Source organism: Falco cherrug, chromosome 3 (genome assembly GCF_023634085.1).
Source record: "Falco cherrug isolate bFalChe1 chromosome 3, bFalChe1.pri, whole genome shotgun sequence".
Lineage (NCBI taxonomy): Eukaryota > Metazoa > Chordata > Aves > Falconiformes > Falconidae > Falco > Falco cherrug.
Genome location: NC_073699.1, coordinates 82,056,454 through 82,081,731, shown reverse-complemented (window position 1 = coordinate 82,081,731; position 25,278 = coordinate 82,056,454). Strand labels below are relative to the sequence as shown.

The window sequence follows — 25,278 nt, the reverse complement described above, 5'->3', positions numbered from 1 at the left end:
TAATTTCTACCACAATATTATGCTCTGGCCATGCTCATTGCCATATGATTAAGTGTTTTGAAACTGCTCAAAACCTGTAACCTGAAGACTATAAACATTCATCTACTGAACACAGGAGTCTGGATTGGCTCTAGGTCTCACAAAGCTGCAAGGAAAGTTCAGAGGGACTTGATCTAGTGGAGAAAATGCTGAATGAGTTAAAACTAGACTGAAATGGTGATATTAATGTGGAGCATGAGGAAATAAATTTAAAATGTATTCGAGTCAAATTTCTTCTACAACAACAAGTCCAAATCAGTATCTTTTTATGCTGCTAGCAGAATTATATTCACATTCATGTTCTGTTCCTTTTAGATACACACAAAAAGTGAATATTTAAATATATAGGAATTTTTTTTGAATCACAAAGCAAAATTCTATTCCAGAATAAAAATTTAAAAGTTAATTAGCTGGAAATTGCAATGTCGTAGGAATTAAGAAGTGAAATTGCATATCTTGACCAACTTTGACTCCTAATTTGATTTTCTTGGGGATCCTCTCCCTCACTGAATACTGTTGCTAGCTATAGGTACATTCAGTGGAGGCAGTACAGGTTCTGTCCTAAGGAGTACAATGGGACCCTGAGTACTTTACTTTGGCTCCTACAACCTTTGAAGTTGTAATTTTTCTGGACTTGCTGCCATTTGCTTTCTTTCAGGCATGCCAGGAGAAAGGGTAGCTAAGAACTCTTGAGATATCTGGAATGCAAGCATTTGTCTTTTGATGTGTTATTTTTGTAGGAGGAAACAAACCATCATTATTCAAGGAGTTTTTACTTTAGTCTTGCTCAGGTCTGCTTAGGCATTTCTCCCTTCATCCACTATTAAATAATAACACTTCAAAGGAGTGTTGAACTGAGAATGTGAGCTGGTTCAGAGTGAGCATTGCTCCACACAGGCAGCCCTAAGTGTTAAATTTGCATGTCCTCTGAAAGAGGGAAGGTCCACATTGTTTGGTTTTAGTGATTCATACATCTGGATTTTGATTTTTAGGTGCTTTGCAACAAAGGTGTACATCTGCTAGAATGGATGTATTCAATATTATAAATATGCCTGCTTATGGTATGAGTATGAATGCTCATAGAACAAATGATCAACCTGCTCACAGATGAAAGTAAATTTTTATAAGAAATATACTTAATCTCTTTATATGTACATGGAACATAAAGTAAGAACATACCAGTCTGATAGTTGGTAGAGCTCTATAGTTCCTTATTTCAGGTCTGTTGATGATTGCAAATTCTCATGCTACTGTGACAAAATTTTTCACCTTATTGACTATAAAAGAAGGTGATGCATATCAGGGAGAAAACGTTTTAATATACATTGTGACAGGTTTTTTACAGTGCCTTTGTGGTAGCTTTAACTGGAAGATGTGATGAAGAAGTACTTAGCCTGCTGCTAAAGCTACCTGAAAACAATAAAACTTCCCAGGTGGTGGAAGAATTATGTTCTTTACCAGCACTGGACTTGTATACCATGTTTGTACTGGTTATAGAGAATTTGAACTTACGTCATATCATTTACAAGGTAAGACGGGAAAAAACATTCAGTTCCTATGTTTTTGTTTTGAAGGTGGTCTAAAGCATGCAGGTAGATAAATGAACAATTCTATTATTTCTGCAGATGTTCTTTCTCTGTGGAAGCAAACACTGGACATATGGTATTTTTTGTCCTTATTTAGCTCCACAAAGCAAACACAAGAGTTGAAGAATTGGGTTGGTAGATGTTACTGTATTCTATTTCTTGCTTCCTCAGGAAAATTATCACTGAAGAGTTTATTACAAAGCTTTAGATAAAACACAGGAAGATGAAGACATAGCTTTATTAATCTTTAACAGAGTTTGCAGTTCATGCAATTAGTCACTTAATTTTTAAGTGTGAAAGACTGATCTGGCATCATGGAAGCTAAAGCATAGGAGCTCACATTACAAGAATTACAAAATCATTTTATAGGAAAAAATCATAGCACTCTGGAATGCGTTTTATTTACTGTAGAAATCATGCTGGCAATTCAGGTGGCTTCTTCAGGAAGGAGCTTGTGCAGCTCTCAGGATGATCCTATAAGGGCAAACCTCCTATATTCCATATGACCCAAATCAAACGACTTTTACAAGAATAATGCAGTGCTAAAACTGTAATGATGGGAATGCAAAAGTCTTTATCAGAACTGTATTAACTGTACAACTGTATGTAATCTGGGATCTAGTATGGGTTTTCAGTGAGTTAATATTTTTACTTGTAGAGCAAAATGGGATGGGATTTCTGACAGCAGATGTTTATCTCAGTTCTTTTAGGGTAATTGATTGACAGAATATAAAATGTTGCAAGTACAAGCATTGAAAAATAGTTATAACATTGGGAGGAAGAATGTTTTGTTCTAAAGCTGTAGGTGATGAGTTATATTCTGGATGTTGTGTGCACAGTTAAACAGGTTGGCCACATACTTTTAAAAACAAGACAATTTCCCAGAATAGGTTAAGATACCAGAAGGAAAAGAAAAGATTCCTACTTTCTGAATTATCTGCCAACCTGGGTGGGTGGGTGGAGGGAGGTAGGGGGAAGAAAAAACCCAGTGCTTATTCTAATGGGCTTTTCTACTGATCCCTACTGAAGCATAATGAATTTCTAGCAAAGCATAAAAAATTATGTCAGCTCACCCTAAATTATTATGGAACTTTTGCTAATTTTTTAACTGAATAAGTTTTTTTACAGTTTCTTTTTTATTTAATGTGTGAAAATAGGTGAGGGCTGAGAAGAAAATTAAGCACAGACTTTATTATAGTAGCAAGTCAAATAAAGGTGGATAACTTAAAGATAATCACAGGAAGCAGCTGAAAGTATATAATAAGATTATATTGTTTTTATTATCATGCATAGAGAGGTAATGAATCAGTTTGTATTACTGTATCATCTAAATAACATATAACAACAAAGGAAATAGAGGGAAAATTAATAATGCCAAAACTTGCACAGTAGAAAAAGCAATTAGCCAACTGAGCTGTCAAGTAGGGAATAAAATATACACAATTATTTTAGGTAAAAGGCAAAGGGAGGAAGAGTGTGACAGGAAAGTTTGTTGTCTACTATGATTCCTAAAGCAATTAAAGTCATTGCTAGATTTAATTTAATAATTATTTTAATATATTAAACTGTACATTACGCATCTTGAACCTATTGAAGGAATAGTTCTCATTTACACTGATTTCCAAGGGGGCAGGATGCTGCAGATCCCATTAGCATCTTAGTAGGAGAGTTCTTTTCAGCTTAGTAAGTATAAACATGTTCTCTGGATTTTTAATTCCTGATTTGTCACAGGCCAGTTCTAACATTACAAGAGAATTTTTCTTTAGCTGAATTTGACAGTAAGTGGGGAGTTAAATGAAAATTAGCCTTGTTAAACAGAGTTTGCTGTGACATTGTATAATCAGTTTTAGAAAAGTACTGAATGATTTTGAGTATTTCATTGAAAGGTTAAAACTTGTTTCTAATTGGAATTTATTGTTCCAATTTTCCCTTCTTTTCCAAGATTAAGGTACCATCTGAGATAGGCAACATACTAAACATGCTACTGGATGTGGTTTCTAGTATCAGCTCGCTTCTCAATAAAGCCCATCATGTCATGGAAAACCTTCCAGTATTCCTCCAGGGAGTACAAAACACTGGTGTGCTTGACATCTCTGCATTGCAACAGGTATGTGTATGATTTTAATATGCAAACTTAATTCCCATTGTGAGGTGCTTTGGTAATGATGCGTGCTTAGTAAGGAGGAACACTAACAGAAATTGTGTCCCAGAAAGTTGAGAACTTAGAGGGAAGAGAGTCCATAGATTCTAGGAAGATTCTTTTGGTCTCCTTCAAGCATTGTGGTAATTTTGAGACTATTGAGGTGTTATTTCTGTCATCTCTTTTTTTTTTTTTGGTTAACTTACAAGGTCATAGCCTAAGTTAAAATGGTGTTAGGCTACTGAATAATAATAAGATGTATTATCTGTGATTTGGAGATAGCCACATTTTTTTCTGCTAATATTGTTTATTTTTTTAATGAGCAGACTATTGCTTTGTTTTTATCAAGATAGCATGTGCAGTTCTTGTGTCTGCCATGGGTTTCTGTTTCTGTCATTTTAAGGATTTTGTGTGATAATTGTTCTTGACATTTTAAAAAGAGTGGCATGAGGTGTGAGTGAGGATATTTCTTTTGTCCCTGCCTTTAAGGGCAGCTGCTGTGTGGGCATCTGTAACAGCTAGCGCAGTGGTGGATCTAGTATTAATTAAATCTGAAAAATGATTTCCGTTTCTTAGTAGGGTACAATTCCATAAGATGACCTGCTGACCTCTCTGCCATTACCTGCTGCATTTGCTTTTCTGTGTGGAAAGTTTAGGGTTGAATCTGTTTCTAAAATTGCAAACCTTTAAAAAAATCCCTCAGTGGTAAACAGTACAAACTGGTTTGTGAATACAGTACAGAGTAAATACTGTTTTCCCTACTGATATGAATCTTTCTCAAGATCTTCTAATTTATGTGACAGAGAGGCATGTTGTAAAATGCTGTTCTGTGCATATCAGTTTTGGGTTTTATCCTCTTTTATTTGCGGTAGCTCTTTGGCTGCCACAATGAAAGCTGGCTTTCATCAGATGCTTACATCCTTTCTGCTTTCCTTAACCCATTTCTGCTTGTATCAGACTTTCCTTCGAACAGATTTTTTTTTTTTTTTTGAGTGAAATCACAAAGTTGCTTATTTGGTAGAAGACCCTCTCAGTCCGTCCTGTTGAAAAAAAGCTTGCAATAAAACAACTTGAACAGCAGAGGGCCATCTGGTCACACTTTTAATCTTTGCGCCATGGCAACACATATCCTGTAATATAGCATAGATTTAACCTTGGAATTGTTCCTTTTCACATCTTACCTTTTTGGTCACTTTTTCTGAAACAATCTTTATTTTCTTAATTTTAGTTAATTCATTTTTTCTTGAGAAATTGCTGGGTTTTTTTGTCACCTAATAAATTGTGGAGGATTAAAAAATCAGTGTCTATTTCTTTTGTTAATAAATTAGATGTTTGATGTTTTGAAGGGCTTTACTGTCTGTAACTTTTTTTGTTTTGTAGACTAGTAAAATTTGTTTATTTTTAAGTATCCTTTCTTTTTTTCAGTTTTAACTGGATTTTCTTCTACTTTCCAACCATACCTTTAATTATTGATTATTTTGTTTCCTTCTTTTCTATAGTGGCCAAACTTGTGCTACTCAATAAGTGTGCTTCTGAAGTGCAAATATTGCTTGTACACTTTCCACCTTTAAATATTCTCTTCTATTTTCAAGGAGTCCCTCCTCCAGGGTTTTTATTTTCAGGATAACCAACAGCAAAGTAGTTCAGTGACCTAGGAAGTTTACCAAATAAAGTATGTAAAGCTATTAAAAGTAAGAATATGTAAAATTTCAGCATAGAATAAGACTGGTTGTTGTCTTCTTTAAATTCTAATGGAAAAAGTTTGAAGTTGATTTAAAAAAATTAAATTGCTTCTATAGTGAAAGAAGTAATAAAGTAATTGTCAATTATAGATGTGGACTTTTGTCTGAAAGACAAAATGAAAAGCAAGAAATACATTTAAAATATCTGTAAAATGTGAAGTTGAATTGATATGCTACATATTTTGTAATAAAAGGCCATATTAAATTCTACTGCTCACATAATTTTTGCCTTTAACTGCTCACTACTTATTGTATTCACAACTTATTGTATGTCTTGCCCTATTAAATGTCATGAGATATCCATTATTCACTGGAACGTTGTGTCACCCGTTCTTGAGTATAGATGAATTTTCTACTTTTCATTCAAATATTGCCATCTAAATTTGACAGGTTTCTGAAAAATAATTTAACCAGATCAGCAATTTTGCCTTCACCCCTCCCCTGATTCTGTCAATTTCAATACAATAAAGACTGTTTTGTTTATGACTCTACCCACAAGTAAGAATATCTGTTTCTCTGCATTTGTTTCCTGTAGCACTTTGGTTTCATCAAACTTTGAATTATCTTTAACCTCCTTGTAGTTTTCCAGGAATATTACAATTAATTTTTATTTTTTTTTCTCTCTTAATGTAATGATTCTGAATTTTATTTTAGTTTTACGTGTGAGCTGTAACCTGGTATGACTTACAGGATTCTTTTGTTGAATAGCTGATATTACTACTCCATATTAATTTGTTTTTATACGTAATATTTCTTTTAAACATACAGCTGTCCAATTACATCAGAAGCCCCTGTGCTGTGAGGTTTTTTTACTCCATTTGAGAATCCAGTTCCAGATAGCTTTCTAATCTTCAGTACCAGCCTTCCTCTTCCATGAATTTGTTGGAGCAACTGACTTGAATGGTTACTTTGTAGGATGCTGCTTGTTTAGATTCATCAGCCTTGATTACAAGCCTGCTTCATCTAGTTTAAACTAGAAAAACTGGATCAAAGACAACTTTTTGTGAACATTCATCCTATATAGTTCTCCTACTTTATCAAAGCCAAATTTTAGAAAACATATCTTATTGAGTCAGTGGATATTTAGTTGAAAGACAGTAAGTAGATTCAGTCTGTTGGTGGCAGCTTACTGCATAAATATTCATTATTTGAATTTCAAGTTATTTTGATTGGAACTGGAATTAATTAGCAGGTTTGTGCTTTTTGACTGAAATAAGTCTCATTTATCCTTCTAGTGCAAATAGTTACTAATATAGATTCAAAACCACTTTTATTCAGCATTGTACATAAATAAAGTTTATTCCTCCAGTAAAGTCCATGCCAGCAGATTCATTCAAGAGCTGTAGATGATGGTATTACAAAATCTGCATATTATTTATTTACTATGCTATAAGCTGAAACTGTATGCAAAAAGTCAGATTTTGGGACCAGCCAACACTGAGTTTTAAATAACACTTTCTAATATTCCTCCAGGAATACTAAAGAAGCACCTGGCACTTCAGTAAATGCATTGATCAGGATAAACTGTTTCTAACAGTACAATCTTTAAATTGTCTGTAATTCATTCTTTTTGTACTCTTTGAGAATTGACTCTTCTGTTTAAAAAAAATCTCCAATGATAAAAATGCTAATAAATTTCAGTGTCAAATGTGTATGTTTGACATATCAGTGTCTTTTTCTGTTTGCCAGTTGTGCAGTCTTCAAATGATATCTGATAATCTAGTTATGTTTTTCTTGACGAGTGTCTGCAAGAGTGATGATTATCAGGCGGGCCAATGCATCCTTCAGTTACACTCTAGAAGCATGTTGCCTTGCAGTTATATCCTCTCAGAACTGTGCACCTGTACAGCCCGCCATGAGATACCAGTTACAACTGAGCACGTTAGCTGAAAAATGAAGCTGCACGGAGAAAGTTGGTTTTAATTTCTATTTATTTAATTTTAATGTGGGGAATGGAATGATGGTGCTTAAGCCATAAAAGTAGTCAATCGCTCTCCTTATTAGACATATGCTAGTCATGAGCAAATGGCAATAAGAAATGCTGGTATGACTCAAGATGTGCAAAAACTAGAAGCACATCTAACAAATTAAAAGACATACTTGAAAAATAGGCTTTTAGGGCATGTGCATTTGAATATCTTTTTTGTTCTTATCAACTGTTTTCACTGCAAACATTATATGGAAGATGGGTTTGGTTGTTTCTAGTGCTTTGTGACATAGCAGCAGTCTGTCAGAAGAGCAGACTTTGTGAAAACTGATGTTACAATCAAGGAATCTGTAGTGCAGTTGTCCTGATATTTTCATTCCTTTTCTGCCTAGGCAATACAGAGTATTTTTCAAAGTTTAATGTTTCAGAGTTTAATGTAGTACACTATACTACTGTCTTAACCTGGAAATTAAAACTGCATTACTGTTGTGTCGTCCCCACCCCCCTCCATGATGAAGGTGATAAGGAGAACAGAAACCAGCACAGCAGGCCCTCATTCTTGTAGGCAGTTTCAACAGACTAATTTTGTCAATCTCCTTGGATGCCGATATTGAGAGAACACCAGGGCTACTCCCTGAAGCTACTAAAAGCAACTTTGATTCATCTGTGTTTCTGTTTGTTTGTTTTAGTTCTTGCAAGGTGGGCAGTTCAGAAGTTCAGCTGTTGGATCCCTGGAGTCTGTAATCAAGGCAGTGTGCAAAGAAGAAACTTCATTTTTCAGCAATGCAAACCTGTTCATCGACATGCCTAGAATCATGGGACTCTTGGATGACAATAAGGCAAAATATGGCATTCCTGAAGACTCAAGTAAGAAAAACTATCAATCACAAGTTGCATGTATGCATTCAGGGTGTAGGGAAGTTTTTCCCTCTAAAATGGAAATATTTATATACCAGCTGACATCTCAATTGACACTGTAATCGGGAGCATGAGGGTCAATCAGTAAAAGTTTTATGGCTACAAGGTAATTGTTTATGAGACACAAGCGATTCTGGTTGTTTTCTATCTTTGCAAATAATAAACAAGACTATTTCTGTCTTAGAGACATATTTATTAGAAATTTTAAAGCACTTGGTGTTAAAAATATATCTTTGAGATACAAGATTAAGAATTTATTGCTACATGCCTTTCTGCTGTGAACACAAAGCTGTGGTATTATTGTGCAGTAAAATATGCAAGCCCTCTGGATAAAGTAAGTTTTTAAATAGTTAATACTCCTGTTCTCTTGATCACCTTTTTCTCCCTTTCTTCAATATACATTTGACTTTACACTGATTGATTTTAGTATCGTTAATAACATTGTTAGTGCCTTGGTGGCCCTGTGCAAGAGAAAAATACAGTGATAGAGTGTCACTAGAGAAGGATCTGTGACTGTAAATCATGACTCTTATGAACTATCAGTTTCTATAGTCTGCAAAGTCTTTCTGAAAATTGCAGCAAACTCAGGTAGTCTTCTGTGTCTTTAGCATATTGATGTTTCTGACTGGTCAGCTTGGAGCCTCTTAATTCTTTTCTGTCATTTATCAATGATTGCATTTAGTAATGATTGTTCCCTTGAAGTAAGTAAAAATTTGGGCAAAGAACTTGTTTTTGGGCAAAGAACTTGGTGTTCTTGATACATTTCTGACACTTGTTTCTTTAACTTTTGGCAGGAATTTAGATGTTTTTGGCCTAGTTTTACATTATGTACAATAATTTGTCTTCTTTGAGGACTTAATGACACTATTTAATAATTCCTCATAGTGCTAGAAATGGGTTGTTTCTAAATCTACTCATAATAAATTTAAAAAAACCACCAAAACAAAACCAAAACCAAACCATCCCAAACACATGAACTGGACATAAAAATCTAAATGTTTCTCACAGGAAACTCATTGTCTTTACTTGAGTGCAAGTGCAGCAGGATATCTTGGAAGATATTCCTTGCATCCTAGTTCTGAATGACATGCACCCTAATGCATTAATAGCTCCATCTGATGCAGGAACATGTTTTTTTGGTTAAGGAGTGGAAAAGTGAATTGACTAGATTTTTCAAATCAAGAAGTTGAGTGTCATGCCAATTTTTTCCCGTACTTTTGGTAGGTTCTTATGAAATTATACAAATAAAAAAGTTTGTATTTATGAAGGTACTTTTGTATTCCTACTTCTTTCTTAAGCAGGAGTAGAAAGCTACAGAACAGAGAGTGTGGAGTTAGTCCATCTTTTTTTTTAAGGTGACTTCCCTCAGCATTCAACTTTTAGGATAGATGGGCTTCATAGACTGCTTTTCAGAAATGTGAGAAGCCCTTTGGACTCTGATTCTTTTTTTCTTGTCTTAATGTTTAGAGTTCTACATCCTCAACACTATCATAGAATGCGGTTAAACAATTTCTATTCAGGGACCTGTAGTGGTTACTTAGTGACAGGTGGATGGTATTTGTCATGGTGCTAAGGCAGATCTGAAATTATGACCCAAGATTTTCTTTTAATTAAAGAAAAAATAAAATAATCCAACTTCACCTGTGTTGTATGTCTTAAATGTGAGTCTGTCTTTGTTTTTGCAGCTCCATTTTGCTTGAAGCTTTATCAGGAGATTTTGCAGTCTTCTAATGGGGCTTTGCTATGGACTTTCCTGAAACCTTTATTACATGGGAAGATACTGTACAATTCAAACATCAACATGATTGACCTGGTGATGGAAAAGGTAAGTATCAAAAGAAACACTATTTCTGTTTATTGATTTTGCCTTTGTACTTCATTTTAAAGGTCCACTTTTTCAGGGTAGGTAGAAACAATTGGATAATTGCCTTTTAGAAAACTGGATCCACCCTGCCCCTGGAGTTCTCACCTTATTCCTACTTTAAGCTTAGTATATCTCTTGTTACAGTGGTTTCACTTCAGCATGAAAAGCAGAAGGTTGTTTAAAGTCCCTTAAACCTTGTATAAAAAGAACACATTAGCAGAAGTGTCATGCTGTATCAAGGTGTAGGATATACATATTCCAAGTAAGCATTTGCCTTCAACATTTTCTTATGATGGGAACTCCAATGGGGCAGCATAGGGAGCTGTGTGGAAGGGACACCAGAGTAATGAAAGCCTGTTCTGAGGGAGTCACTGAGCTGCCTTGAAAAAAATACAAGCCAACCTACAGTACGTCCTTCCTGTTTATGTTTCTAACGCCAGTAGTACGAATGGCCAGTAAATAGCAGAGCTGCCATATTTGTGGATGCTGGTGACTTGATATTATTCAACAATTTTGCTGTCTCCGCAGTTCTGGTATGGTAGGTACTCTGTCTTGAGCATGATTATCTGCAATGATATGTTTGTTCATGACTAGCTTTGAGGTACTTCTGTAAGAGGAGGAATGATGACTTCTTTTAAATACACATTAGTGTTCTGTGTAAATTTTGCATTTATCTTGCAAATGTATTATTTTAACCTGGAATATTACTTATTGCAAGAATGGTAACTTAGATTAATTTAAAATGTAGAAAAAAACCACTACTGCTTGTAAGTAGTACACAAAAAGACTGTAGTAACTTTAAATGTGATGGTAACTATATTCTGTGTAAATGGAATATGTTGTGGTATTTTGATTTATACTCTAAAAAGATAGTAAAAAACTAAGCTGAAAAGCACATACATAGGTAGTAGATACTAGAAAATTTTATAGTTTCTGCTGTGAATTGGAAATAAGGTTTCAATGATTACAATCTTTGCTGTTAAATAACTTAATTTGGGCAATGGGCTGTCTCTGGAGTTGAGTATAATTAATTTTAAATTTTTAGTCAGCTAAAAATGAAGCTGTACTTGATGTTTATAGATGGAAATACCACAAAGAATAAGTTGTAAGAAATGATAAAAATCCCAAATTGTTTTGAATATATGGTTATATTCTATGTTACAGTGATATTTAGAATAATGCACTGAGAACATTTCCACATTATTTTCCCAATTAATATATCAAAATGACATTCTTAAAAATATGTGTAGAAAAGATAAATATCCTGAAATATGCCGTATTCCCCTATAGATCTTTTACTGAAATTAAGACTGAATAATACAGTTAACAATGAAGTTTGCTTGTGGTTTTGTTTTTTTTTTTTGTTTGTTTGTTTTTTAATACTCTGGAGCAATACAAAGATTCTGGTAGATGCCTCTAGCACAATCTCTCATTCTCATTATGTATTCTCAAGCTCACAAAAGTTCCATCAGTTTATTCAGGAACCTGTCTATGCACATCTTCACCCTTCCCCTAAACCTGTAGATCTAACAAGCAGTTATGGATGTATCTGTTTATGTGCAAATATGAAAGTAGTAGGAAAGTTTCTTCAACAGGTTTTTAATTTATTTTATTACAGAAGCCTATCTGCTATTGCTTGAACAGAAATAAAATTTAAGTGCAAAGTATTGTTCCAGGTACCTCGAACACAACTACTAAAACCCAACCCTGTAAGCCCTTACACAGCCAAATCTACTGAAATCGGGACAGAAGTTCTAATTTCCTTTAGACTATGTGACCACATGGCAGCTGTTTACTAGAAGAAAAAAAGTAGCTGTTTAAAGCTAAAAAGAACATTAAAGTTTGTAAGCTAAGCTATGTTCTTGAAGTTTTTAATATGACTGTTTTGTTTCAAGACTGTATAACTGATGATTCTTTGTTAAACTGTGAGGTTGCTGGTTCTACCTTCTGAGAAGTCAACAGTTCTACTGTGTAGAATAACAGTGACTATCACAGATACAGGCTGTAGTGCTGACTGAGAGCAAAAAAGTTCAGTAACAGCTGACATCCAGGAGTTCAAAGACCATGTGTGATGTCTTTGATCCTTGCTTTTGCAACTGTACTTTTTGCAACTGAGGAGCTATTCTTATGAGACTATTTGGTATTTCAAAAGATTCTGAGCTGATCTTGGGCAATCACATTAGGACAACCTTGTACTCTTTCTTTGTAATTGGAACAGTCAGAATGTATATAAAAAACATAAATGTAGCAAGACAATTGAGAAATGAAAGAAAGGAAACTAGCAAATTAAGTTCAGTTTCCTGTCTTTTTGTCTAGTATAATTTGAAAAATTGATAATGAGTTGTGTAAGTTCTTATTTTAAACTTATCACGTCTAGCTTTGCAGGAGCACACTTGACTTGTGAGCCTGTTAAAAGATGTAATTATAAAGGCAGTTCAATAAGCTCAAAATACCATTTTTATTTATTCTTACATCAGGAAGAGGCTTAGACATATTCAATCCAGACAAAACCATAGGTGATATTGAAAGCTCTAATTTTAATCAAAGGCAATATCCAGTCTAGGTGTTACCAAGAATATTTATTTTAATGAACCTTCATTGATTAGGAAGAAGAGAACTTGAAGAGACTTTATATTAAACATCTAAGTCCAGCAAGTCATTAGCATACAAAATCACAGAGGCTGCTTTATAACGTGTAAGATTATACATTCACCTTACCCTACGTTCTGATTCCTATTGTAATCAGTAAAGGCTGTATAGGGAAGAACTGAACAACATGTCAGTGAAGTGATATTCCCCACAAATACTGTTGCAGCTTCCAAAATCTCAAGGGCCAGGCTTGCCAGGACCTTTGCTGACTTTAATTTCTTTCAAATAAGCCTATACATTATATAAGGTTCACCTTTTCCAAAAATCCATGCTGCTGCAGTAATTTTGTTTTCTATAGTTTGTATAAAGAGGTCGAATACAAGCACATTGTGGTTACTGTAGCTCTTTGAAAGTGACTTCAGCAAAAAAATAAAAAAAAAACCCATCTCTTCTGAATCAAGTCAAAAAGGACTAAGCGTAGAGCTCAGATCTTACAAGATGCTTGATATAACAGTTTCAAATGATGTCCAAAAATTTGATCTCCTTGTGTTCCAGTGTGACCTGTGCTTGCTCTGGGCTGCAGAAATAGCACTCTCCTATTTTGGCTGTTTGCCACGCTTGCAGCCTTTCTGGTCTCCCTCTGCTTGCCATCATCATGCATGGACAGTGAGTTACATGATCCTGAGAGTCAGGCCTGGGATTTCAGTCCATGAGGTTTCTGTGTTTGTTAACAGAAGAACTTTTTTAGTTGATTTGACACCAAACTTTAGTTTAACATTTAGGATCACTCTCTCTCTGAAAGTGGAATGGGGAATGTCATGGAAGTTAAGTGCATAAATTCCTTCAGAAAAATGAAATTATCTGCAAGGGTCTTATTGGGTCTTCTGTCCTACAAACAGGAGAAAAGAATCACCACGAATGGTCTTCCTATGTTGTGTTAGGAGTGAGATTTAGCAAAAGGCACTTAAAATACTATGGCAAAAATTGTTTGCTTTCAATTGGAATTACTGCAAATAGTATGGTCCCAAATTGGAGTTTACAACTCATTGCAGACACTCTTTGCTGGGAAATGTCATGATCTCTACCATAATAACAATGCTGGATTGTTCTTAAATGCACTTCTGTGACTCATAACACCAATTTAAACAAAAAGATACTGCAGTGTTTTCTAAACTTGAGTATACTTGTGATCTGTTTAAAACAGGCTAGAAAAAAATGGTCGTTGTTTGCTAGTGGCTAAGAGAGAAATTGTAGCTTAGGTTCGACTGGGACAGAGACTATGTTGCTATACTCAAGTCTTCCTGTGTGAGAGTATTTTGAAATTGATTTATTGGTCACTTCAATTTATTGCCCACACCATGCTTCCAGCTTTCACTTTTATATTTGGTCAAAGTAGCTTGAATAAAAGACCTACAAGTTCTGTAGAGGCTTTCTTTTGAGTATGTCCTATTCTTTTTCTTTTTTTTCCTGTCTCTCTGAAACACCTCTATGATACTCTGTATGAAAGAGACATTACAAAATAGAGGTCTTTATGATACTTCAAGTAGAAAACATACATGCTGCAGGAATAATTTTCTTTGATTTACTTGATATCTCGAGACTGCAACAAATACTTTTCTTAAGTAGGACAATGAAAACATTGATATCCTTACTGCTGACTATCAAAGTGAAATGGAAAGAAATTGCAGAAGATCTGAAGCATGCCAGTTTTTCCCGTTTTTAAGATTTGCTGTGCACAGTTTTTACTTCATTTGTCTCCATGTATTCTTTTTCCCAGGCTAATTTCACTTTTGCTTTTGTGGAAAACTTGAAGACTTATTCTGAGACATGGCTTAGGATGTCTGAGGTTTTTAAAACCAGTGGAAATGTCCTTACAGTCTCACGGCTGCAGGTTGGTGAACTGTGGGAGGGCTGCCTATTTTCCAGTTTGCTATGTCACCTGGACAGAATTTCTGTACATGTAAAACTGCATATCTATCTGGCGTCAGGTTTAAAAAGAGCTGAAAAAGAGGCAGATTAGCTTTAGGTTATGAGCCTACAGTGTGATACTGAAAAAATTCTGAGGTGAAAAAACTTAAAAGCAATGTTACTTCACTATATCCAGTATTACCAGGCAATAAGGGAAATAAGTACACCTAAAAGCTTTATGCAGTTACTTAAAATAAATGTAAGATTGTAGGAAATAAAATATTTTCTGGAACTTGCTTGTTTATCACTTGCTATTTTCCAACAATGTGTGCAACTGATAAAAAAAACCCTGATATAGGAAATACTGACTAAAAATAAAGAGCATTTTTGTTACTGGGGTTTTCCCCATTCTACATATTTGTGTCCTTTTCCTTTTTTCCCCAATAAAATTTAGTTTTGCCATGGTTGACTTGTGAAAACATGCATGGCTGTTACACTTCAGGAAAATTTTACACTTTAGGAGTATTTTTTTTACTACTTTAAGAAAAAAGCAGAATCCAGTCATGGCCCATACATATCAATTGAGCTATTACTTTTAAGTTCAGTTAAGGAATGATGTCACTAATCATTCATTAGACTGGCAGATCTCAGGATGCTTTTGTAGAGGTAGCAATTTTTTCCCCCCTTAGAACCTGGCAAATGAAGTAATGAAGCTAAAATAATGTAAAAGGAATTCCCAAATGCCAGTTCTTTTAAGATATTTATTTTGCTATTGCTAGTGTTAATTTGGAGTTAGCCTGTTAAGAGGGGAAGACTGAAGACATGGAGAGGCTAAGTGACTTCTCCAGTGTTATGCAGGAAATCTTGGTCATAGAATTGAGCATGAATGCATACTTATATTTTACATTTCTTTAGAGACAATGAACCTGATGTAACATCTAACACTTTTCATTTTAGGAAGCACTGCAAAGCAATTTCATAAAGCACTTTCTAGAAACGAATTTGGATATTGACATGGAAAAACTCTTTAAAAAAATGCAAGTATACGGTATGTACATAAAAGTACATGTACTGATTACGCTTATAAGACTTTAACTTGAACTTAGAGCTATGTTCACTTGTAATTGAAGGTTTTATCTACTTAAATAGTATTAAAGTACTAGACTTTAAATTCTCTTCTTCAGTTAGTCTCAAATATTTCTAATTGTCTTTTTTCTTCTGAGTGAATGGTTAATTTGCATTTCAAAATATTGAAAGACTTCAAAAATCTGGTAACAAGTTAGAAGTGGCAAACTGTCATGGGAGAGTTATAAACACAGGGGCTATACTTAAAAGGAGTAGGGAGAAGTAATCCCAGTAGCCACAGTTCCATTAGTAGTAAATCTTTGTAGCAGATTTTGAAGGAAATCTATATACTTTAAATGGAAATAAATAGAAAATGAGATTGGATACAGTGTGTTTAATCAAAAGGGGTCTGTATTTTTTTTCTCCTTTTATTTGAGGATTACTTTCATGTAGTCTCCTTAAGCCTCAGAAAAGCTTGAGATACAATTAAAATCAGAGGGTGGCAAGTTTGGGTTCAGATCAGCAGAGACTAACCAGGGTCAGACCCAGCCCCTGGCATGGCTGAGTGGGGCCATGTGGGGTGATGCTGAGGCCAGGCCAGGATATCACCCTGTGGGTAGGGGGTCTGGGTCCAGACTGGCAGGTCCATGGCCAGGTCCACAGCCAAGTTGTGATGTGGTGAGATCTGCAGCCTGGGGCAGGCCCAGCCACAGTTCTGTGCAACATGGAAAAGCAGTGGCCCTGGCTTGGGCATCTGCACAGGGCTGTCCAGCAGTGTCCCCCTGGGTCACAGCCATGCACCCTTCCTGCATTGGTGCTGAGCCCTGGTAGTCAGACCTCCAGGAGTAGAGAGTATGTCCTCCAGGGCCAGACAGGTATCCCAAGGGGAACAGTTTATAATGGAGGACGTGGAGATTATGATGAGTAATTTTGGGTATACAGGGATTTAAGGAGAAGAAGAGACAGGATAACGTTGGAAATTCAAGTTACTTTTAGAAGAATTTGGTAGGTGACAAAAAATCAATATGGCCTGCTGTCAGTAAGGTAGGTGCATGATAATTAAAATGATTGCTGACATGTGCCAGAAGGAATTGTCCATACCAATGTAGAGTCTAACATCATTTAAGAAAAGTTCATGATTTTGAGGACCAGAAAGAGAGAAAAGTGGGATAAAATCCAGTAACAGGTAGTATAGCATCATATACAAAGGGAACTGGGTGCTTTCTAAAGGAGGATAGTGGTAGAGAGGACCGATCTGTGTAGTTTGTTATCAATGAGTGTTAGGATAACTATGAACCAGACACAAATCTGTTCCAGTCATTTGTTGGAGAAGAGAAGTGATGAGCTCCCATAAGCTCCCATAAAGGGGCTGTGTGGCCCTCAGTGCTGGAATAAATGGACATTACAGCAATATAGGTTATGAAGTCTGCTCTACAGTCAAAGATTTTTTAGTCTAGAGCTAAAATAAACTAATAAATGTACCTGAAGTGCAGCTTTTATTGGATTTCTGTACCTGCCTTTCCACAGGAGACAGACAAAAGCTCCTGAGAGATTGTAAATAATGAAGTGTTTTTCACTTAAATTGTACTACTTTCCTGAGCTGGTTCTGTCATGGTTGATGTGAGATGAAGTTCTTGGATTTTCTTTTGCATGCAGGATGTGAGATTTATTTGAAACTGGCCTTGATTTGGCTCTGTTTGAAGGCTAGGACTAGCTGAACTTACTTGCACTGAGAAAAATGGCACATGTTGCCCAGAATTCAAGCCAGAAAGTAAGAGCCTGGGCTCAGTATCCTCCTTAGATTAGGGACTCAAATTTGAATTCCTTACATCTCAGGAAGATTTTCTTAATCACTGAACTGTTGTCTAGTCTGGGTCAGGCACAGCACACCTCTAATGGTGAAGCTGGATCACAATACAACTGAAAACCCCACACACAGAACCACATAGTTTGAAAGATAAGAGGGAGGAAAGAGCAAGTCTCTCAGCCCACAAGGCCTGCTGGAAATATAACTATCTCAATATATTAGTTGAGTAGGAGATGGATTTTGTTTGGATCTAACACTGGGAGCTACATGATAGGTTACGGGCAAACAATATTTCATTAAGTAGGTATCAAGATCTCTGGACTTATCAGGTCTATCTTCACTGTTGCAGACAACATCATCACATGTGCATGTGTTTCTCAAGCTATAGATTTTTATGAGAGCTAAGGGTATGTGAAAATATGTAATAAATGGTCAACAGTCTTGGATGGTGAGTACAGGAAATCATTTTAGTAGAATGGCTTATGAAACTAGAATTTCTTTATTTTAATGGAATACAGCCAAGAAAATTAACATCATATAAAAAAATGCAAATCAATATGGGCTATAGCAATAGCATTTATGCCTTTGTCAAGCTGATATGTCCAAGGTGCCAAAGCACTCTTCTGCATTTACACTTTGATTACACTTATATTTACAGATTCACTTTGTCATTTTGGTTTTTGAAAAACAACTATGCCCTCTTATTTTTGTGTTGGTTTTGTATGCTTTCTTTGTTCAGTTTATTAGTCTATAATCATGTGCAGCTGTTACTGTAAACCTCTGTTCTTATGTGTGGGTTTTTTTTTTTTTAATCATTACTCTTATACTGCATCAGCTTTTTACTTTTAGTCCTGTAATTATCTTACTTGGATCCAATTAAAGTCCTAAACGAATCCATATATGTTATTGGGTTTACCACTCACAATCTGTTTATTTCTATCCAAAGCTGAGGTTTTCTAAAGTCACCTAATCTGTGTGATTATGTATTTTTCTTTTAACTAAAGCAAACATTCCCTTGGTTTATTACATCTACCCTCACATTAAGATAAATTCTAATTATGCTCAAATCCAAGATGTTTGTGTTTGTATTTTTTTTTTAACTTTTCCACAATGCTATAAAAATGGTTAACAGTCTTAGTGACATCTTATTAACCCTGCTATTCCTGCTGCAAAGTGTTGGGGACACAGAGTGGATTGATGTAGCACTCTTCCAACCCCTATAAAATTATTATGCATAAGACCTCGCAAAGTTATCAATTTCTAAAACAGTTCTTCAGGGTTACTGTGCCAGTTTTACTCACCTGGAACAAAATAAATATTTAACTGAGGGCAAAAAAGTTTGTGGTTTTCTTTTTAAACTCTTTACCTTCTAAGCTAGCTTTGTGTTGGCAAGGCAACTCTATTCCTCTATGCTTGCTTTCTGACTCTGTAATCTGCAGTCATTTCCTGGGTGCAGCCAACTTTATACAAACTCTGTTCCACAAGAGCTTGTGAGCTCCTTGCTGGCCACAGTCCTTATGAACCTTTCAAGAAGCACTGGGAGGCAGCTGTGCTGCAGGGTCTTCTTTTGGATTCTTGCTTGCTGAGTCTCTTTCTTGTACTACTTCTGTGATTTCTCCCAGATATGTTTTTCACAGGGATTTCCCTTATAGAGGGCTACCTGTGACCTGGGATGTAACAACCAGGGTAGAAAAAAATCAGGCAGCTTTCCTCCATGCTACAGCTCTACTGCCCTCATTGAAATGAAATAGTTTTATGTGTATATGGAAAGCTGGAAACAAATAGCTCTATCATCACCACTGAAAACTATGCCATCACCAAAACAGTCTGATAACTAAAAACCTTCTCCTAATTTCTGACCTAAATTCATTCATTGCTGGTTTATTACAATTTATTAATCTTGCAACCTTTTACTTAAATAGCACTTCTACCTGGTAGATTTACATAAACCAGAAATATTTTCTCCCAGTAACTTAATCATAAGTTAAACAAGCTAAGTGGAAGATGAGGGCTGAGTTGGTATGTAACGAAGTATGATGATGATAATAGTAAAAACAGATTTGCTGAGTTTTTTATTTGTAATTCCTACATTTATAAATGGGAAAAATACAAGATAGGCAATTCTATAGATGTTCATTCTAAAACATTCCTATGGATTGTATCAGTTCATATATATGTGTTATTTCTATACTAGAGTACCGAAATTCATGCACATTGTGAAAGACAGTATTTTGCTTCCAGAAACAGTTAAATATGCCATACTCCAAGCAAACAGCAATCTAGTTGGTATTTCTTATGCTAAAATGTTCAATAGTTTAATCCATAAGAGAGAAGGTGTTTTGGTTAATTACTGATTTCAAATTAAGGTCTTTCAAAGATCAGCTGGTAAAGAGATCTCTGGTGGTTTTGGGTTTTTTTGTGTGTGTATATATATGTATAGGGTTATATATAGTTACACACAAACACATAGGCATATACGAATACATATATATATGAAAGCTTAACCCTACTACTTAATGTTAGGAATATTCTATTCTCTCTAATGCTGCAAAAAAAGTAGCAGCACAGATATTTCCTTTGTTGTCTTCCTCAAGGATAGCAGTAAATAAGACTTGAAGTTTCTACATTTGGCTCTGTTTTCACTCAACCCATGAATTCACCTTGTCTTTGCTTGCCTGTCTTCTGAGTTCTAGACTATCAGTTCCTCAACTTTTTTCTTGTGTTCTTTATCCTTTCTCACTCGTAATCATGTCTGTTCCTCAGACTACTCCATGCATTTTCCCACTTATCTACCTTCCTATTTCCCTATACGGATGCTGAATAACATCGATGATTCAGATTTATCTGTCACCACTGTTATCAAATGAGGTCATCACCTATCCTTTTTAAAGCCTATATCTCCAAGTGAATCTTGAAAAATTTATGATGGAAATCTGTGTTGGATGTTTTATAATATTGTTTATTACCTGAGAAATTCAGATGTTTCCATTAAATCCAGATGAGTTAAGACTGTTTCTAGACCATGCTATCCTGGTTGTTCTCTCAGACATAAGAATATAACACTCTCTCTACATTCTCTACCAATGTATGGAGATCTGAATTCCTCCAAAGGTCAGCAGTTTTGGGAACCAGGCTTTAAGGTATACATTCATTCTGGATCCATAGAAAGGATCAAAGTAAAAATAGAGGGGTTGTAGGTTTTTTCAGATGCTTTTTAAATGTAGAGCTCGAGTCAAAACTCTTACCCCCTATACAACGATATTTGCAGTGTCAAGGAAAGAACTAGCAAATATATTGCTGGATGAAAAAGATCTCTGTTGTGATGTTTGAAGTATAGTAACTTGTATTTGTGTGAGTAGTTACGGAAAGATCGGGAAATGTTAAGTCCTGCAGCTTCAAGGATGTGGTCTATTTCTAGAACTTTATTAGAATTTGTTACATTTTTGTTGCTCTGAAATTGAGGGAAGACATAGCTGAAGACTTATAAAAGCCACTGAAACATGAACTATGCTTCCACAAGTTCACACTAAAATTCCTATGGTTTTAAAACTTCTTCCTTTTTTTTTAATACAAAGGGTATTTACTCTTATAGGATGTGCAACTGAGAACATACCTTTCTGTTCTGATCATTAAAACTAAGGAAGTCAAATTTATTTCCTCATCTTAGAAACTATGATGAACAAGATGCTTAACAGCTCAGCAAGTAAACAGATTGACCTGTTGTCACAGCTTGTAGTAAATATCTCTTCCTGTGTGTTACTGGACCGTTTCCAGCCTTTTGACTCTGTTGAGAAATTGGAGGAGAAGGCTCATGAACTCATGCAGCAAAACAATTTTTTAGCTAGTAAGTACCTTAATTAAAATTCATATTGACATCAGACTTTGTAGTTGTCTATGTTTATTGATAAGGTAGGTTAAACTTACACAGCTTCACATTATGTATTAAAACACATATAATACAGGCAAAATAAAATACGTTTACCTTAAGAGGTATTCCCTAACATTTGAATGCTGTAATATATATTGTAAAGACTAATTATGTTGTTTTAATTGTGGAATTGCCAAACGAATCCATGAAGTCTGTTATTTCTAACAAAATGTTGAAAAGAATAGTCATAAATGTTTAAAATAGAACAAAAAAGCTGAAAATTGTATAGTACTAAGGAGACTTGATTAATTATTATGATGAGATCATAGTTTACATCCTTTCTAATTTTAATTTTTATATTCTTGTTTTTTCAAAATGAAGCAAAGGAAGGGGTTTTTTTTGGTAAGTTTTATTCTTAAACCAACACCTCAGAGAAATTAGCTTGTTTATTCAAAGCAAATAAATTATTAAGCAACAGATATATCTCTTTTCTTCCCTGGGATTCTACTGTCTATCCTTTTCCTGCATTATATTCTTATTGATGAGATTCAATTAACTGTACAGAAGTTTAAAAGACAAGAATATTTTTCTTGTTGCACATGCTTTCTTTTCTTGCATAAAATGTTTTAAGTTGCATCTAGCCTTTCCAAAAGAGAGCCCCATTTAAGTCTTCATAAAGTGTGCCATGTTTTTCCCCCCTGTTGATTTTTATTGTCTCCCCAGACTCCTGTAAGTACACAAGAAAAGACATGTCTAAACAGTTCCAGAGAATGAAACTACTTAGTCTGGAATCCTATGTTTGTTCTACAACCTGCACAGTACCCCCATTTGCAGAATATGGAAATGACCGCCCTCCAACAATACAAAAGCGACAGGCCATACCATGATATAAGGAAAATTTCTCAGGAGTACTTTGAGGGGGTGAAATTTTTTGCCTTTTCAGGGGAAGAGATGGATAGATCTTGACCCTCAAAAACTGAATTGTCAAGTTCTAGATCCATTTTGCTTCTGTTTACATAGGGAAGGGTCATATGCTAACATAAGCTAACATTTCTTGGGAGTTTTTTTTCAGTACTGTGGCCTTATAATCTCTTTATATGCTTAAATCGGTAAAATGGCATTTTAAGGGACCTAATGAGTCCAATATGCCAATACTACATGCTCAGATATAGGCATATCTGGGCCTTACCTTTCCACAGTAAGGTATAAAACTAAAACAGAATAAACAGAATTTTCTTTGCTTGCTTTTTTTATAGTTTCATAGCTTCATGAAATGTCTTGGGAAACTAAATGTTTTGCATAAATAGGAAAATGAGATTGGTCAGTTGAAAAAATAAGCTTTACAGAAGAGGAAAAAGGTCAAAATTTTACATTCATCAAGAAGTCTTAAAAAATCTGGGTCATCCAGAAAGAAAATACCAACCAATCTGCTGTATTGGTACAGATGTATCTTCATCTTTTCATCTACAATTAAGCTTTCACCTGCTTTTTTTTTTTTTTTTTTTTTTTTTTACACAAAGCTAGAGAAAATAAACATGCAAATTCTGCTGTGCTAAAACAGAAGTTTTAAAATTGATTCAGAAATTAAAAATCAGAGTAAATTTTAGTGTGTTGGTACTGTTTACTTTATCACCCACTTCCAGGGGTTGTTATCCTTTGATGGACAAATTTTATGGCTACTGCTTTCACTGTAGAATTGAGATCAGTCCCAAAGAACGAGTTAAATCTGGATATAAAAAGAATAAAATGCAATTCAAAGCAACAAATTGAGAAGGAATTTTCTCAGATAAAAATGGTTGTTGCAAACACATTTATTATGTGAATAATCTTCTACATTTCATATTTATGAATGTAAAAAATTTAAGTCTCTATGAAACCTACCATTCTTGTGTTGGGGGGTCAAGAAATTTTAGAGGCCTGCCATGAAAGGTGAATGTATCCTACTATCATATGGTAATTGGCCATGAGTTAGCTGTGTAAATGGCATAAATCATGTAAGCTTGGGTATGAAGCTCTTTTTCTTCTTGTGGCAGGTATCATCTTTGATACACCAAAGAACAAGACACAAGATTCTAGCAATCTCCTTCCACGACACATTTCATATACAATTAGAACAAGTGTTCTCTACAGCATGAGAACAGATTTGATTAAAAACCCAGCGTGGAAATCTCATCCACAGAAATTGCCAGCTGATGGGTTTAAATACAACCACATCTTTATTCCTCTCCAAGACATGATTGAAAGGGCAATTATTTCAGCACAGACTGGGACAAATACCTTAGAGCCATCCATTCAGGTGCAAGCCATGCCTTACCCTTGTCATACCAGTGATCTGTAAGTAAACTTTCAGCTTTTTAATTCAGTATATTATCCTTATTAGATTAATACTAGAGGACTTGGGAAACTACTAGGTCTTTGTAGTGGGTGAATGTGTGTATCTCAGCACAAGACTGAACCAGTATGTTCAATACCAGATGTTACAGCATAGCAAATGTTGTTTAACAGCTGTGACCACAACAGATTATGCAACTTCTGTCTGGCAAATGACCCCTGATGAGCTGTTGGTGGCTATACTGTGGAGTAGTCTGCTGGACAGAGACCGTGTCAAAATATGGTGCAACTAAATTAGATTATGCTAAGAAACCCACTTTCCATCCTTAGTTGTCCTGTACACAAACTGTAAATTAATCCCTGGTATGTGTTATAATACAGCATAAGTTGATGAAGAAAAAAAAATAGTGTAGAAATGTTCTTTGTAAAACCATGCAAACATCCTGAGTATTAGAATTAAAACTTAGTGGTAATATATCTGTTAAAGTGGAGCAAAAGTTGACTGGCTCTTGGTATTCCCTACTGTCCAAATATATTATTTTGCCGTAGAAACAAACCTGAACTTTGTTTAACTTTGAATGGAGCCCTGAAGAATGATTACATCAGTTGTACTGTTGACAAATACTAATAAAACTTTATAGTACTAATACATATATTTAGCTTCTTCCATGAAAAATAAGCAATTCTAACCAGAACAAGAATCAACCTTATTACTCATGTCAGATCTTATTTGTGCATACTTTGAGAATAGTCCCAGTATTAATCTATTAGCATTCTGCTAAAAAGTATTTTACCTTTGGGGGTTAATAACTCTGCATATATGTTCTTTCATAGATTCTTGAACAATATAGGGTTTTTTTTCCCGCTTATGATGATGTTAACATGGATGGTTTCAGTTGCTGGCATGGTTCGCAAACTGGTTTATGAAAGAGAAATTCATCTAGAAGAGGTAAGAGGCAGATTAGCCTCTGAAAATAAAATGTATGTATTAAAGTGTACTGTAATACAAAACTTAAACTTTGAAGTATGTTTATGTATTTATAATCCAGCTGGCTTTGTTTTCACTTGTTTCCTCTGAGCAGTAGGTTTTAGTTCTACCTGCCAACTCAGATTCACAACCATTGTTTAAGCATCAGTCTTCTTAATATGCAAGTATTGTCTCTGAGACAAAAAGCAACAAGCAAAACATCCATAAAACGTGAAGCTGGAAACTGTTTTTTGGGAAAAGTCCTTGTGATTAGAATGATTTTTATTTGGGATTATTTTTCATGTTTTTCTATACATGGTCTAAAATGATAAAACTTCCTATACCAAATTATTTTTTTTCCATATATTGTGTAATTCTCAGAAATATAAGGGAGGATGATACAGAAAAAAAGCGAAAATTATTTGGTTATATCAAAGGCTAGTCCTAGCATGTGCTAAGCATATGGAAGGACAGGGGGTTTATGATAAGTTTTCTATATGGACAAATATACTTTTTTGGAAGAATTA

General features: G+C 35.0%; 1 protein-coding gene across 1 annotated transcript in view; it reads left to right on the top strand.

Moving 5' to 3' along the window:
• Positions 1–25,278, top strand: part of ABCA13 (ATP binding cassette subfamily A member 13) — a 211,677-nt gene that overhangs the window by 54,994 nt on the left and 131,405 nt on the right. Inside the window, 9 exon segments of the mRNA XM_055705974.1 lie at positions 1,374–1,568; positions 3,568–3,732; positions 8,124–8,301; positions 10,038–10,177; positions 14,583–14,696; positions 15,671–15,761; positions 21,253–21,429; positions 23,487–23,787; positions 24,619–24,733. Coding sequence (XP_055561949.1) covers positions 1,374–1,568; positions 3,568–3,732; positions 8,124–8,301; positions 10,038–10,177; positions 14,583–14,696; positions 15,671–15,761; positions 21,253–21,429; positions 23,487–23,787; positions 24,619–24,733 — 1,476 coding nt within the window.